Below are 15745 nucleotides of genomic sequence, written 5' to 3' on the forward strand. Positions count from 1 at the left end.
TCAGACCTACCCGATTTGCACACGAAATTTCATAAAAATCAGTTCAGCCGTTTCGAAGGAATATTGTAACTAACATCGTGACACGAGAATTTTATATAGAAGATTTTTCACTGAATTTTTTGTTCATTCCAATAAAATATAGCCTATGTCAATCCTGAATAGTGTAGCTTTTTGTTAGTGAAAGAATTTTCATGATTGGATCAGTATTTGTGAATATTACCCCCTACAAACAATCAAAGTTAGAAACTTTACCTCCTGATAATATGAGTATAGATGTATCAACACGGGTAGTAAAATATCACACAGTTATATATTATCTAAGCCATTAATGACTTGTCTACCGCGGGGTTGATTTCAACCTCAGATTATTTTTCTACGCATATGTCACGACCTCATAAGTTTTTTACTCTGTAGTCTCTCGCAGGGTTGAATTCAACCCTAGCACTCAATCTACCGCTGTGATCTACCGCACCGTCCGCGCAGTGCTGACCTCGCATCTCCCACGTAATTCGATAAGCGCGCGCTACTTGAGACGTAGTTTTTTCTCATAACTCACAAGTTTACACTTATAACAGAAACGCTTACCAAAATATAGCCTCCCGATCAGCAAATACAATCAGCAAAAACAAAATTATACATGAACTACTGTTGACAAAAATCTTTACAGGAACTAGTTGAAACGCTAATCTTATACTATTATTATTATATATAATCTGAATCTCGTAAACGGCAACGATTTTTGTGAAATTTAGTATGCAGGGAATTTCGGGGGAGACAAATAAATCTAGCTAGGATTAATTTTTAGAGAATGTCGTTTAATCCCAGTATTTAGACAATTAAAAAATATCGTTAGAATACGAAGGTAAATTTCGCAAATGTTAGTAAAGTTGTAATAGCTCAGGTGGGAAATCGACCGAAAAGACCATGGTTCAAAATCTCGATGGATAATTATTTTTTCTTTTTTTTCTAATTGCACTCGTTATTTTTTATTTAATGTCTGTAAAATCGAAAAATATTATTCATATTTTATCATTATTATTTTTTAATTTTTTTTTTTTTCTTTTTGATTTTTTATATTTTTATTATTGTCGGTAAAAAAATATTATTCTTATTTTATAAATATGTAATTTCGTATTTAAATGTGATTTGCAAAAAACACGATTTACTAAAAATACCGAGCTAAGCTCGGTCACCCAGTTACTTACATAATTAATAGTGTACGGTATACTAAGACCAGAAACAAATATGCAAATTATCTGTCCCAAGTGGGTAACGAACTCGTGATCATGTGTTTCAATGAAACTTTCCACCATTACTACAGAACAGCCATCAAATCATATATTTGATTAACTGTAACATAAATAAAAGTTAAAATAACTCTCGAATTTAAGATGTGCCGATCCAGAATTAAATAACTGTACCTCTTTTAAGCCTGCTGTGTGGAAAAGAATATAGCCACCCCCTCCCTTCCCGTGGGTTTCGTAAGAGGCGACTAAGGGATAACACAGTTCCATTACTACTTTGGAACTTATAAAGCCGACCGATGGTGGGTTAACCATACAAATGCTGGCTTTGAAATACACAGGTTGAAGACGGGCAGCAGCGTCTTCGGTGCGACAAAGACAGCCCTGCGGTCACCAACCCGCCTGCCCAGCGTGGTAACTATGGGCAACACACATGAGTTCATACCATTTTTGGCGTGAGCTTGTGGAGACCTATGTCCAGCAGTGGACTGTGATAGGCTGAAATAATGATGATTAAATATGATGATGATAGAAAAGATATGCTATGATGGCTATTTTAAAATCATTACCATCGACTTATCCAATAATCACTGCACTGTGATAGGCTGAAGTGATGATAATAATTAGTCTTCGATTGCATTTCTATACTCTAAAGATTTTTTTTATAAAATTCTGGTTTAAGTTCTCAGAAGCTTAAACTTTAAAATATGACACTGACACACATGAAAAACAAACATTTACTACACAAGGGATGGATTACGAAATCAATACACATAATGTGTTATAATGTAATATATCGTCGCTGCGCGTGCAAAACCGCGTAAGTACAACTTGTAAAGTCCGCGTATTTGCTTTTTGATGATTTTACAGGAGGAAGAAAAAACTTAATATCTCATCGATTTCAATTCTTATTACCGACTGAACTTAACAGTTAGTTCTTTACAACTATCTTTATTGGAAAATAACGTAAACTTACTCGTAGTTGGCTTAAATTTTGTGTAAAGTCACTTACGCGGTTTTGTTTTAACTAATTACAAAATAAGTATATTTTTTAATATAAGTGTGCGGTTTTGAAATAAAACAATTGAGTAAAGGGTTGTATTTATTATTAGAAAAATCCAACCTGAAACAATATATTCTAACAAAAATATTATGTATTTAGTATCGAAATCAGTTTACAAAAGGATAATATTATCTATTCATTCATAATTTTTAATAGAGATCTTGTTACAAGAGTTCAGACTTCTTATCAACAAGATCAAAATAATCATCTGAAACTAAAAAATAGTAACTATTTATTATTAACTAAAACATTGTGCATAGGTAAGTACTTACATATCTAGTGAAGATAAGAAACAATCTTTTATAACAATAAGAAACTTGTAATAACAAAAATAAACCTTTTCCTAGATTCTTCCATAATAATCACTTAACGTTGTTTCAGGTGCTTAAATATTTTTAACTAAAGTTTTCATAAACAAATAATAATCATAACAATAATAATATGTTTGGTATTTGCTCTTAAATTCTAATTAAATTCTGTTAATCACAGCATTTCACAGTCAAAATAGTAACTTTGAATTATTTAAAAGGTAAATTATCATAAAAAGCATGGCAGTCTTGAGGTATGACATTCTTCAGCTCCTGTAGGTGATCATACTTTGTCTTGGTAATTGGTTGCCTAGATTTATAAATCGAAGGCATACTGTTAATCAAAGACGTAATCTTCCTTGGTCTTCTAGGCAATGGGACAAAATCATCTGAAAAGTGGAGTTTATAATCTATCGTGCCATTTGGATTATATCTCAGTGCTTTTATATCAATAACACAGTGATCACCCGCTCCTCGGCCAGGTCTTATCGATTCATAAATCCGGTAATCTGCAAGACCAAAGTCTTTAAAAAACGTATAATCAGGTGTAATAACTTCATAAGGACTTGGTACTTTTCTGGCCTCCTTTGTTATTGTGGCATATTGTGAAGGTAAAAATATTTCCCGATTTTTCAATTTCCTATCAATCACTGAGTGGACTGAATTAACTTCCATCTGCGTGTGACCTTTCTCCAAGTACTTCTGAGTTATTACTACGTTCCTAGCCATAGCCAGGTGCAACAACGCATTCGATACAACATTATTTCTATTCTGTGCTGTACAACCATCTGTAAATATAACAACGTCCTTGCAATTTGTTAATGAACTTCCCGAAGACCTACAAGAGTTATACCTGGACAAACGAAAATATAGAAGATCACTAAAAGAACATTTACTAAAATCTTTAAGCGTTTAATAGTTAAAAAATTTTGGTAATTACCTTAGTTTAAATTTAATGGCCTAACATGGTACGGTACGATAAAAATATTATATGATAATATGATATGCGACGCGGCGGCTTGTCCGGATAAGCTCTTGTGAGTTTTCGTGGCAGGCTTATGTATAAGTTTTAACTATGTGTTTTTTGCGTTTTGAACAAATAAAAAAAAAATATATATTTTCCAGTAATTTAGTTACGTAGTCTACAAAAAAAGATGCGTAAGTAGTGGCTTTAAGGTCGCATGCTGTCTCATCAAACCAGTAACACGTGACTCCATTATTGCCAAGATTGTACACAGAAAAATTATGCACGGCGAGTTTAGTTTTAAAGTTCCTTCCGCTTTGAATTCGAAACCGAGAGGACGTGTTGCTAGCGCTTGTTATATTTTATTTTTCTCTAAATTGATTTTGTGTGGAGCCCCGGACTTCGCCCCTCGTGAAGTTGGAGACGTGCCTGGCTGCGTTTTGGAGCCCCAAATTTGTAAGAAAAATTTAAGTTTTTTGTCAACGCGGTCGGGGTTTGAACCGAGAGCGGCTGGAGCTTTGGCTTGAGGCGGGTGTCATAGCCGCTACACCACTGTCACTTATTTGTTGTCGCTGAAATTTACTAAGACTATATACGACCTTAATACATTGGACTCTTTCATAGCGCCTGTGACTTTTTAATAGACAAAAAGTATAATTACATCACTGCTATTTCTCCTCCATCATGCCACTCAAACGCACACCACCTGCGACCCCTACACGCTTGGACGTAACTAACCTGAGTCAGAGCGTGGATTCGGCTCCTGGACTTTCCGGATCCGCACCGAATTTGAGTATCATTGACCAGGAAAATGTAAATATAAGAAAGCGTAAGAGAGATGAAGTTTCCTGTGTGAGTGTATTTATGGAGGAAATTCGCGGTCTACTTGCCGAATCGAATAGGGAAAATAGTAGTAAGTTTTCGACACTCGAATCAAAATTGGAGGAATTAATTACCCAAAACAACACTATTATGTCTACGATTGAGTTTGTGTCTAAAAAGTACGACGAGCTACAAATAAAATTGGATGAGGCATCAAAGGAACGAAAAGCTGATCGACAATATATCCAACAACTGGAGTCAAAGATTGAATCTTTGGAACGGTCGATGTACTCAACCAGACTGGAGCTTAAAAACATCCCCAAAAAAGAAAAAGAAGGCAAAGACGATCTCTGCAATATTATAGTAAAAACTGGCAGTGTTGTCGGCGTTCCCGTTCAGCAACAAGATATAAAGGATATCTTTCGAACGAAAAGTAAATCGGACAAACCGGGCATAGTTGTTGTTGAACTTGTGAGCGCTGTAAAGAGAGATAAAATAATTAGGAAAACCCGAGAGTATAACCGTAATAACAGCTCAAATAAACTTAATACTCAACACCTCTCAATAGAAGGTCCTGAGAAACCAATATATATATCCGAGTGTCTAACGCCGCGAGGACATCATTTGTATCATCTCGCTCGCAAATTTGCGAATGATAATGCATACAAATATTGCTGGACCTCTTATGGTAAAGTATACCTCCGCCGAGATACAAACGAACGGTACACTCGCGTTGATTCTGAGGAAGACCTGTCAAAATTACGTCTGGACAAGTGACTAGTATTAATTTGTGTATTGATAGCACCATTGGTTTCAACACTGTTCGTGATAAATTCTAATTGTCATTTACTTGCACACATATACTTAAGCACATTTTTTTTACTTGTTTTAGCAATAGTTTTGCGCAAAATTAGTTTTATTTTAACGCCACATAAACAAAACAACACTCACACTCATACACATACCTCAATTTATGTACACACAAAATTCATAAAACTCTGGAGGTCAGTTTTTCAAACAAAGAATCGCTTTATTTTAATATCATCATTTGTTTTTGCTAGCCCAGCTTATATTCATAAATTATGTACGGTTTTGGTTCCCACGAATTGTGAAATGTGTTCTATTAGTCAATACATTCCCTAATCCAGTCTTGAAAAATATTTCTCAGGACATTGATAATTTAACTGTAGCTGAAGCTCATTTCTGTGATACTGAGTCATGTAACCACCTTATTAATACGTCAAGTAATAATTCTTTAAACATTATCACTCAGAATATTCGTAGTATTTATAAGAACATTGACAATTTCAGTGTCCATTTATCGAGACTAAGTGTGACAGCTGACGTCATTATCCTAACAGAATGTTGGCTTTGTGAACATAAACCACCGCCTGCTATGAATGGCTATAGTTATTACTTTTCTAAAATTCTGCATAATCAGAATGATGGTATCGTTATCTACGTTAGGGATGGTTTGCGTTGTGCTTTTTCGGAGCCGGAGGGAAACGGTGGAAATTTTGCGGTTTTAAAACTAAATCCAGATATAGTTCTTATATGTACATATCGATCCCCCTCTTTTTATAATGCAGATACATTTCTTGACTCTTTGGACAGTATTATTAGGCCCATTCGCTCTGCTAACGTATTTTTGTTGGGTGACATGAACATTGACATCAAGCGCGGAAATAATGATAGAAATAGCTCGTCATATCTCAATCTAATGGCGGAACTCGGACTTCTTCCAGGTCATTACTTTCCAACGAGAGTTAATAATTGTTTAGACCATATACTGATTAAAACAAAATTTGGTGCTACTGTCATTGTAATGGATTCCACTGTTACTGATCATGCCTCAGTTTTGCTTAGCTTATCTTTAGGTACCCCGAAACTACCTAGCGATGGTTACTATGTTAGGACTAATCTGGATGCTGCCTTAGACTATATAAAAAACACCGATTTCTCATTTATTACGCTATCCACTAATGCTGATTTGGCTGCATCTTCTTTCGTTGAAAAACTTTCCTTTGCTATTACTAGTACCTCAAAAGAGATCAAAATCCCTAGTAGAAAAAGAATTATTAAGCCCTGGATCACCCCTGGCATACTTAGATGCATTCGCCACCGTGATAAGTTGCACAAAAAACTCAGAGCAGAACCTAATAATGCTGTTATGAAAATTTGCTATAAAAGGTACAGAAATTTTTGTAATTCACTAATAAGAAAACTAAAAATCCAATACGAAAGATCCTTAATTCAGAACGCTAGTAACAATAAACAAACTTGGTCTGCTCTCAGAGAAATAGTTGGTACCTCAAATAATAAAGTGTCACCTAAAGAACTCTTACATAAGGGCGATGAACCTTTTAATGCCGTGACAGCTGTAAATAATTATTTTGCAAACATTGGCAGTAACTTAGCGAGTAACATCGAACGCTCTTATAGTAGTACCCTATTAACTTCTAAAACTCCATTCTTACCTAACTCTATGGCCTTCTTACCGCCAGATGAAGCTGAGGTTCGATCAATAATTAATAGCCTTAAAACTAATTGTGCTGTTGGCTACGACATGATTTCTAGTAAATTGTTAAAGCTATCTAAGGACATAATCGTTCCTCCACTTACAATTCTATTGAAACTTTGTTTTGAACAAGGAATTTTTCCCAAAGTTTTCAAAAGGGCTCTAGTAACTCCGGTCCACAAGGGTGGGAGTCGAGAGGATGTCACAAACTACAGGCCGATTTCAGTACTCACATCATTATCAAAAATATTGGAAATTATGCTAAATAAGAGACTCATGAACTTTTTAGAAAAATTCAAAATTCTGTCTAATAATCAATTTGGATTTAGACCCAAAAAAAGCACTGTAGATGCGGTACGCAACTTAACTGACTATGTTACCAATCATATTGATTCTGGGCATAAATGTATCGGTATCTTTCTCGACTTAGCGAAGGCTTTTGACACTCTCTCGACACCAGCCCTGGTGGAGAAACTGGAAAGGATTGGTATAAGGGGTACTGCTTTGTCTATGTACACTAGTTTTCTTACTGGTCGTACACAACAAGTCAAAATTGATAATATTATTAGCAATGAGGCACCTGTCACATATGGAGTACCACAAGGTAGTGTTCTGGGCCCGACTTTGTTTTTGATTTATATTAACGATTTGTGTGAGATGACTCTAACAGCTGGCAAAGTTTTTACTTATGCTGATGACACAGCTGTTGTATTTCATGGAGCAACTTGGGAGGATGTACGGGATAGGGCTCAGGAAGGGTTACTTAGGATTACTGGTTGGCTACGGACAAATCGCTTAACATTAAATGTTAAAAAGACAACGTTTTTACAATTTACTACTGCTAAAATTAGTACCCCTGACGTGGAACTTAGGGTCCATACATGCCATCCGTCTATGACTAATTCTTGTGCGTGCTTGTCTATTTTGAGATCCTCTACGATCAAATACTTGGGTGTTCTAATAGATGATAAGCTTGGCTGGCGGCAGCATATTGAATTATTAACAACGCGTATTCGCAAGCTCATCTGGATTTTCAAGAAACTCAGAGATGTAGTTGACCTCGATACTTTGCGTAGCGTTTATTATGCTTTAGTTCAATCTATTTTGAGCTATTGCGTGGTTGTTTGGGGGGGTGCCTCTAAATCACATATGATATTAGTTGAGAGAGCTCAAAGGTCACTGCTTAAAACTATGACATACAGCCCTTACAGATTTCCTACTGTGGAATTGTATAAGAAATGCTCAGTATTAACTGTTAGGCAACTGTTCATAATGCAGTCTATTGTTCGTCAACATCAGTACACGCCGTACGAACCTAGTGTGAGCAGCGGTAAGCGCGTGGTTAGGAATGTTATTGTGCTTCCCAAGGTTCGCACTGCTCTGGCTAGAAAACAGAGCAATTATCTGTCCATATATTTGTACAATCGGGCTAATAAAATATTAAATTACTATACTCTATCCCTGAAAGAACTTAAAGCGATTGTGTTCAAGTGGCTGTCCTCGCTGGACTACCAAAAAACTGAAGATCTCCTCAAGGCATGCTGGAGTTAGTATGCACTTCTTAAACAATTTTATTGCGCAGACATAAAAACATTCATACTCACACCACTCATACACACACCCACACACACACACACACACACACACACACACACACACACACACACACACACACAAACACATACACATATGCACACATAGAAATGCACCTTATCCTGTACTATATTTTACTTTTTACTTTTTGATTATGTCTAGTTTGCTTAAAGGTATATTAGTTAATTTAAAGATTGCTTTAGAAATCAATAATGGAAGAGCACACTGGTTCATTGTGGCACAGGCCTTGCCTATCACAAGAACCAGGGAACTCATTATTTTATATGTAACTATTTTTATGAATAAAGCATTATTATTATTATTATTATTATTATTAAAGTAAAGGGCACTGGCATTGAGGAAAGGACATAGTTTGACTGCCTGAAGATCTGCTGTTAATGCATGTATGATTCCTTTTTGTGCTAATTTTTTGTCAGACTGTTTTTCAGCTCGAGCTAAGTTTTTTCGTTCGATATGTTTAGCATACTGTTCATCTGATAAATTACCAATTTTGTAAGCACAGCACTGGTCGCAAGCATCTTTTTTTGGTTGAAATAATCCAATATTCTCCTCAAACAAAACGCTTTCAAATACTTTTCTAGATGCCACAGGTTTATTTCCCGAAACCGAGTAATCGACATAAAGACGATACAATTGTGATTTTGATTGTATAATTGGTTCTAAGTACAACTTTGACGTAGATTGTCTGCAGTAATGAGACGGTAGTTTCGGTAGGGCAGTTAAATAATTTTTAGCTAATTCTTTTTTGGATATTTTTTGTATGACTTCTGTTGTTTCAGGCTCCTTAATATTTGTCTCATCTCCGAGCCAATAGCGAACCGTCCATTCTTTTATACCCAATGTCTCCAATAACGTTTTCAGGCAAACTCTTTCTTTTTTATCATTAACTTTTAAATAGTATATTTTAGTATCACGTCGTCTTGAATTTAAGGTGTTGGTTTTTCTAGATGTAGGTTTTTTATCCACCATTGAATATACGTACATTTTTTTTTCTTGCCAAGTCATCTTCCAGTAGTTATTAAATATTTCAGATCGATCTTTTTCTGTTAATTTTGAACAATACATAGCCACTGAAGCATTTTGTTGACATACATATTGGACCCATTATTCTTGGTGGTTTAGGATCGTTCTGGACAAATTTTGTGCCGTCTTTTTTAAATCCAATGTACTCTTTTCCCATCATTCTCTGTTTTTTATTTTTCATTCTCTTCCAATTATTTTGATCTCCTTTGCGTTTTTTTTATATTTTTTTCATTTTCTTCTATTTCCCTTTCGGGAAACCACTCTGTACATTCTGGTGATAATGACTTTAAGTTTGTAATGTCTGATAAGTTGTCAAAAAAATTGTCATGAGACGTAAAATCAATGTCATTATTGTGATTTTCTGTTACATCATTAGATTTAATCGATGTAGGAATATTATAATCTACATTTTGCATCGATTCTGGCGGGTCCAAAATCGTAGTAAGTGTAGTAAACTCGGATGTTAAATTCTCAGACAAAGGTATCTCTGGTGTTAGATTTTGATTCTGAGACAAAGGTGTCGTCACTGGTTGTATTGCAGCTTTATTTTGATAGTTGCATATATTTAATATATCTTTCTTCTTCTGTAATAATATTTTTCGCCTTTCACATAGCTCTCGCAAAGTTACGACGTTATCATTAAAATCTGCATTTTCTAAAATAAAGTTTTCTTGGTCCTCCATCATTTGGGCGAGAATGTAAGAATTTATCTATAAATAAAAAATGTATAATTATTTGTTTCAGTAAAATGCAATACTGCGTAACTTAACAAAACAAATAAATCAAGCGATGTCAAGACCGCGTAAATACTTGTTTGGGATTATATTAGTCAGGACTAATAAATTAAAACAGAATTACGTGTAATTTAAATATTCTAGCATGAGCATATTACAAACGAAAAATAATAAACATTTAAAACATACTTACACGGTGGTGAATCACGACAAAATAATTATTTTCGGGAGCACACAGAATTCTCATTAAATTTTTCTCACGGACGTAGTAAATACGCGCACTTGCTTCTAACGTCAGGCCTCCTATTGTTCCGCGGTATTGTTTCGATAGCAAAACTGACGTTTCTAATTGGATAATTCAAATTAGATGAAGTCTAATATAAGCCAATAAGCGTTTAGAATCTGCCAGCACGATATTTGAATTTTGCGCGTTTTGCAGTTACGCGGTATTTACAAACTGCTCTTACGCGGTTTCGCACGCGCAGCGACGATATAATAATTTCATGAAAGGTATTTGAGAAAAAATGTTATTGGAACCTTTATCAACACAATAGCACCCAAAACAATGATTGTTAGAATTTTTGCTTGTCTGTCCTGTGCGTTAGTGCACGCTAATCTCAGAAAGGGCTTAACCGATTTAGATGTGGTTTTCACTAATATATTGTGGTAGGCTTCACTTAACACTTAGTGTTTGTTTCATATCAATCGGTTCATAAATAAAAAAATATGCCAATTTAAAGAATCACGTTGATCATGTCAAACGACGGTGTTTATATTCCAAAAAAAAAACACATATATTCAAAAAATACTGTCCAAAGGCACTATTCCACGCGGACGTAGTCGCGGCCACAGCAAGTTGATCAATATTTTTACCTAGACTGTTCAATAGCCATTAATAATTTCACAAGAAGTGTATTTTATTTAGAATGTATATAATGAATTTGAACAAAATGAACATTAGTACCCAATTTTTAAATAATAGAATCGCCTGATTTTATCTGTATTAATGTAGTGGTTACTTCTACGCCTGTATATTATAGTCTGATATTTTACGTTATGTCTAGGTGTCTTTGATATTTTATATATATATATATATATATATATATATATATATATATAGAAAAATAATTTATCATCTAATTAAATCGTCAATTTAGGCTATAGTTAAATACTTGGTATAAAAAAAAACTTGAAAAATTGCTCATAAATTTATTATTAAGGATTTTTCCTTTAAATATTTTCAATGTGCACCAAGTCCAACACTCAACAAATCTTGACCAGCGAGACCCACGTCCGCTACATTACCATGTTTATTTGGGTTCAACAAGTCTACGTTAATTAAACCTTCTCCAGAGTTTTGTCCACTATTTGACGAGCCCATACCACCCATCCCGCCCCCACTACCTCCTGCTCCACCATTTCCTGCTCCACCATTTCCTGCTCCACCATTTCCTGCTCCACCACCACCTAAGCCCACACCCAGAACTTTTTGTTTAGCTAAATCCAATTCAGCCACGTTTGACGGACTATTAGGATTAAGAAGGTCTAAGTTAATTAATCCTGTATCGGAATTATGACCTGATGATTGATGTCCCATTTGATGGTGTCCCGACGAATGGTGTCCCGACGGATGGTGTTCCGACGGTTGGTGTCCCGACGGGTGGTGTCCCGACGGATGGTGTCCCGACGGATGGTGTTCCGACTGATGGTGACCCGATGGATGGTGTTCCGACGAATGGTGTCCCGACGGATGGTGTTCCGACGGATGGTGTTCCGACGGATGGTGTCCCGACGGATGGTGTCCCGACGGATGGTGTTCCGACTGATGGTGTCCCGACTGATGGTGTCCCGACGGATGGTGTTCCGATGGATGGTGTCCCGACGGGTGGTGTCCCGACGGATGGTGTTCCGATGGATGGTGTCCCGACGGGTGGTGTCCCGACGGATGGTGTCCCGATGGTTGATGTCCTGATGGGTTATTTCCATTTCCCTCGTTGTTGTTAGGATTATTAGGCATATTAGGACAAGAAGCGTGAGCTGAATGTGAACAATAACAGCTATTTTTAGTTGTTTCCGTAGTAGTGTAGACCAAGGCATTGACTAATTTCATGATTAGATCTTCAACGTTACTAAGACCTGTATTGCTTGGAGGTGGTGGCGGCGGTCGAGTAATTTCTTTCTCTTCTAAAACCCGCGCCAACGCTATAAGAGAAGCGAGATCATCACATGTGCAAGAGCACTCTTTACTTAAGCCATTTAATCCTCGCATTCTACCGTAATATTGTGCTTGAGATTCCTGTAAAATACAAAAATAAATATTTATTATTTTAAATAATAAAGATGGATTTTGAACAAAGACAAACAATCGACTTTACCTATATATTTTTTACGTATATCTAATACATCAGTTTAGAAAAATCAATAGACTTTAATATAAACAGAATTTAATTATAAAAAGTAATGGTTTTGTTACCTACCGAAAAAATAATCGAGTAAAGATCTCGATAAAATTTTAATGACCACAAGCCAATCTTTCGATTAAAATAAGAATCATCAAAACCGGTACACATAGTAAAATATTATGCGGTAAAATATTATGCGGTATAATACAACGTAGGTTGACGAAAAATTAGTCAAGTTAATACGCGCATTTAGGTACACCTCGAAACGTACTTGTCAGATCTTAATCAAGTTTAATAGGAACCACATTACATGTACCACCTTTCGATAAAAAAAATCATCGAAATCAGTCCACCCAGTCAAAAGTTCTGAGGTAACATATATTAAAACAAATACAACCGAATTGACAACCTCCTCTTTTGTGAAAGTCGGTTAAAAACAGTAGTACTCACCATGGCTATACCCAAGACAAGGGTAAGAATAATGAACTCCTTTGCCCCCATTTTCTAATGTTTTATGATATTATGGGTTCGGGGATGGTTTTATATAGAGTTGTTGAACTATATTGTTACAAAACAACTTCTATTAATGGATAAGTTTGTAACGGCCTATATTTCTTTATTGCGTACAATTTTACGGAGAAAACTATTGTATGTCTTAGTAACATTACACCTACGCACGTATAATGTATTTTATCTCTTCTCATTGAAATAATTACGTACTATCATTACTAAACGGAACTATCTACAACGAAATGAAACATATCAATAAATACGTAGATATTTTTTACTTATTATTATTTATTTATTTATTTATTTTCGTATTAAAGCCATAATTTTTCTCTAAGTTGAACCGGGTAGCTCCGGCCACCACTTTGGAGGATAGCCCTAGCCATATAACTTTGGCATATTTCTTTTCCAAAGTTCATAAATAATATTTATTGCAATTAACTGTCCTTGGTTTATCGTAAGTGGACGTCAAAATGCCTAAGTTCAAAGAGAGAACCAAGAACTGAGGAAATTGAGTTGAAAATAATTGTGTTTGCTCGCAAACGAAAAAAATACCGACTTCAATTACGACGAGTAATACAACGTAGATCGACGTAAAAATATTCAAGTACCTACGCGTTATCATAGATTACTCAAAAAGTAGTTATCAGATCTCGATAAAATTTATATGTGACCAAATGACAAATATCAGCTTTCGATTAAATTAAAAATTATCGAAATCGGTACACCCAGTAAAAAGTTATTGCGGATTTCAAGAGTTTTCCTCGATTCCTCTGGGATCCCATCATCTGATCCTGGTTTCCTTATCATGGTACTAAACTAGGGATATCTGCTTTCCAACAAAAAAAGAATTATCAAAATCGGTACATCCAGTAGAAAGTTATGCGGTATAATACAACGTAGGTCGACGAAAAAAGCGTCAAGTAAAACGCATTATTAGATATAACTCGAAAAGTAGTTGTTAGATCTTAAATAAATTTTAATGGGACCAATTGACACCTTTCGATTAAAAAAAAATGTCGAAATCGGTCCACACGGTCAAAAGTTCTGATGTAACATGAAAAAAAAATACAGTCGAATTGAGAACCTCCTCCTTTTTTGGAAGTCGGTTAAAAAAACATGAAAAGAGCGATACTTGAACGTGAATTTCCTCAGAGAGCTGCCGCAGTAAGGTATAACATTCCTAGCAAACATTCCTAGCAACATTACAGGAACAAGTAAAGGATATAATATAAATATACTAATACAAACACTTTATTATACAAACACATATGCCGCAAAGAGAAGACGGTAGTTTTTAAAAAGACGAACCCAAATAACATCCCCTCTCTATCAAAGTGAGCTAATTGAGATCAACAATTCAATAAAAAAAGCTAAAGATAAGATGAAGATAAAAAAATATCATAAAAAAAGGTGGACTTAAATCGCGGGTCAAAACAAAAATACTAAATGCATAATTTGTGCTGAAACTTTGGCAAACATTGGGTACAAATGCAAAAAAAAAATGACAAGATGGAGTTGATGATGCATTTGTTAATTTAAATACAGAAAATTGTATTGCATATGCGACATTTATGTTCCAAAATGTCGATTCGACAGCTAAAAAGTATGGTGGCCGGAGCTACCCGCCACGATTTTAGAGGAGCCGAAATTAAGTAAGTACCTATATCTTTAAAACGACTTTCATTCAAGTTTCTGACAATTTATCATATATTATATTAAAATATATATTAAGTTTTATGTTATTGAGATTGATACTATATATACTCTTTATTTGGGACATAGTTTTACAAATAGAAAACTGGCCAAGGCAAATCCCCCCCCCCCCTGCATAAAAATACGGTTGAACCTCCTCCTTTTTTGAATATTTTGCCTTTAGAATATTTTAAATTCATATGATTTGTTTGGCACGTTCTGTGGTTCATGGATTTTAAAATAAGTGATATTGCCAGTTACTTCTTTATTCTTATTTACATACTAGCTGTGCCCGCGACTTCGTCCTCGTGGTAAGTTATTGTTCAGTTTGTAGAGTTATAAAATATATAAATTTCCCTATTATATCAGCTATCTATCTGAAAGTCCCGTCAAAATTAGTTCAGCCGTTTCAGAGGTTACAAACAAGACAGACAGACAGACAAGACAGACAGACAAAAATTGCAAGAAATATTATTTTGGTATATGTACCGTGTATACATCCATATGCATTTAGTACAAAGCGGTTATTGTTTTTTTCAATTGTTTTTTTTTAATTTTTTTAATTAGTTTGCCAAAGAAGTTTCACTTCTGACACGAGTACTTTGTACGCACGCAATTTTTTTGTATTTTCGTAAATTAAATGGTACACACTTCACACCTGTGGAATACCCTATATCATACTTATACCTTTAACTGTTCCTCACGACGCCGACGTACGAGTAAATTATAGTCTTATTTAGCTTTTTGATCTCGACTATCATTAGTAACATTCTAATGTCATGACCACACGGATTAAATCGTTGACACGTAATATTGTTTGAAAAAGTTTAATTATTTAACATACATTTAAA

General features: G+C 35.1%; 2 protein-coding genes across 2 annotated transcripts; both read right to left on the reverse strand.

Annotated features, from left to right (window-relative positions):
* Positions 1-9747: 9747 nt before the first annotated feature.
* LOC123660006 lies at positions 9748-10613 on the reverse strand. The gene is made up of 2 exons (XM_045595152.1): positions 10484-10613; positions 9748-10266 (listed from the first exon to the last, which is right to left on the reverse strand). Exons 1-2 carry the CDS (start codon positions 10535-10537, stop codon positions 9748-9750), a joined length of 573 nt encoding a protein of 190 aa, XP_045451108.1. The 5' UTR covers positions 10538-10613.
* Positions 10614-11485: 872 nt separating this feature from the next.
* Positions 11486-11919, reverse strand: LOC123660017 (acanthoscurrin-2-like). Its single transcript, XM_045595163.1, has one exon. The coding sequence runs from the start codon at positions 11885-11887 to the stop codon at positions 11531-11533; it is 357 nt and encodes a 118-aa protein (XP_045451119.1). The 5' UTR covers positions 11888-11919; the 3' UTR covers positions 11486-11530.
* Between the last annotated feature and the right edge of the window lie 3826 nt (positions 11920-15745).

This window comes from Melitaea cinxia, chromosome 2 (genome assembly GCF_905220565.1).
Source record: "Melitaea cinxia chromosome 2, ilMelCinx1.1, whole genome shotgun sequence".
Taxonomy (NCBI): Eukaryota; Metazoa; Arthropoda; class Insecta; order Lepidoptera; family Nymphalidae; genus Melitaea; species Melitaea cinxia.

Excerpts from the sequence above, each read along its gene's own strand:
- LOC123660006 (XM_045595152.1), bottom strand. The coding sequence starts at position 10,537 with ATGAGAATTCTGTGTGCTCCCGAAAATAATTATTTTGTCGTGATTCAC. Across the intron at positions 10,267-10,483 it reads TTGTCGTGATTCACCACCGT|ATAAATTCTTACATTCTCGC; the intron begins GTAAGTATGTTT and ends TTTTATTTATAG.
- LOC123660017 (XM_045595163.1), bottom strand. The coding sequence starts at position 11,887 with ATGGGACATCAATCATCAGGTCATAATTCCGATACAGGATTAATTAAC.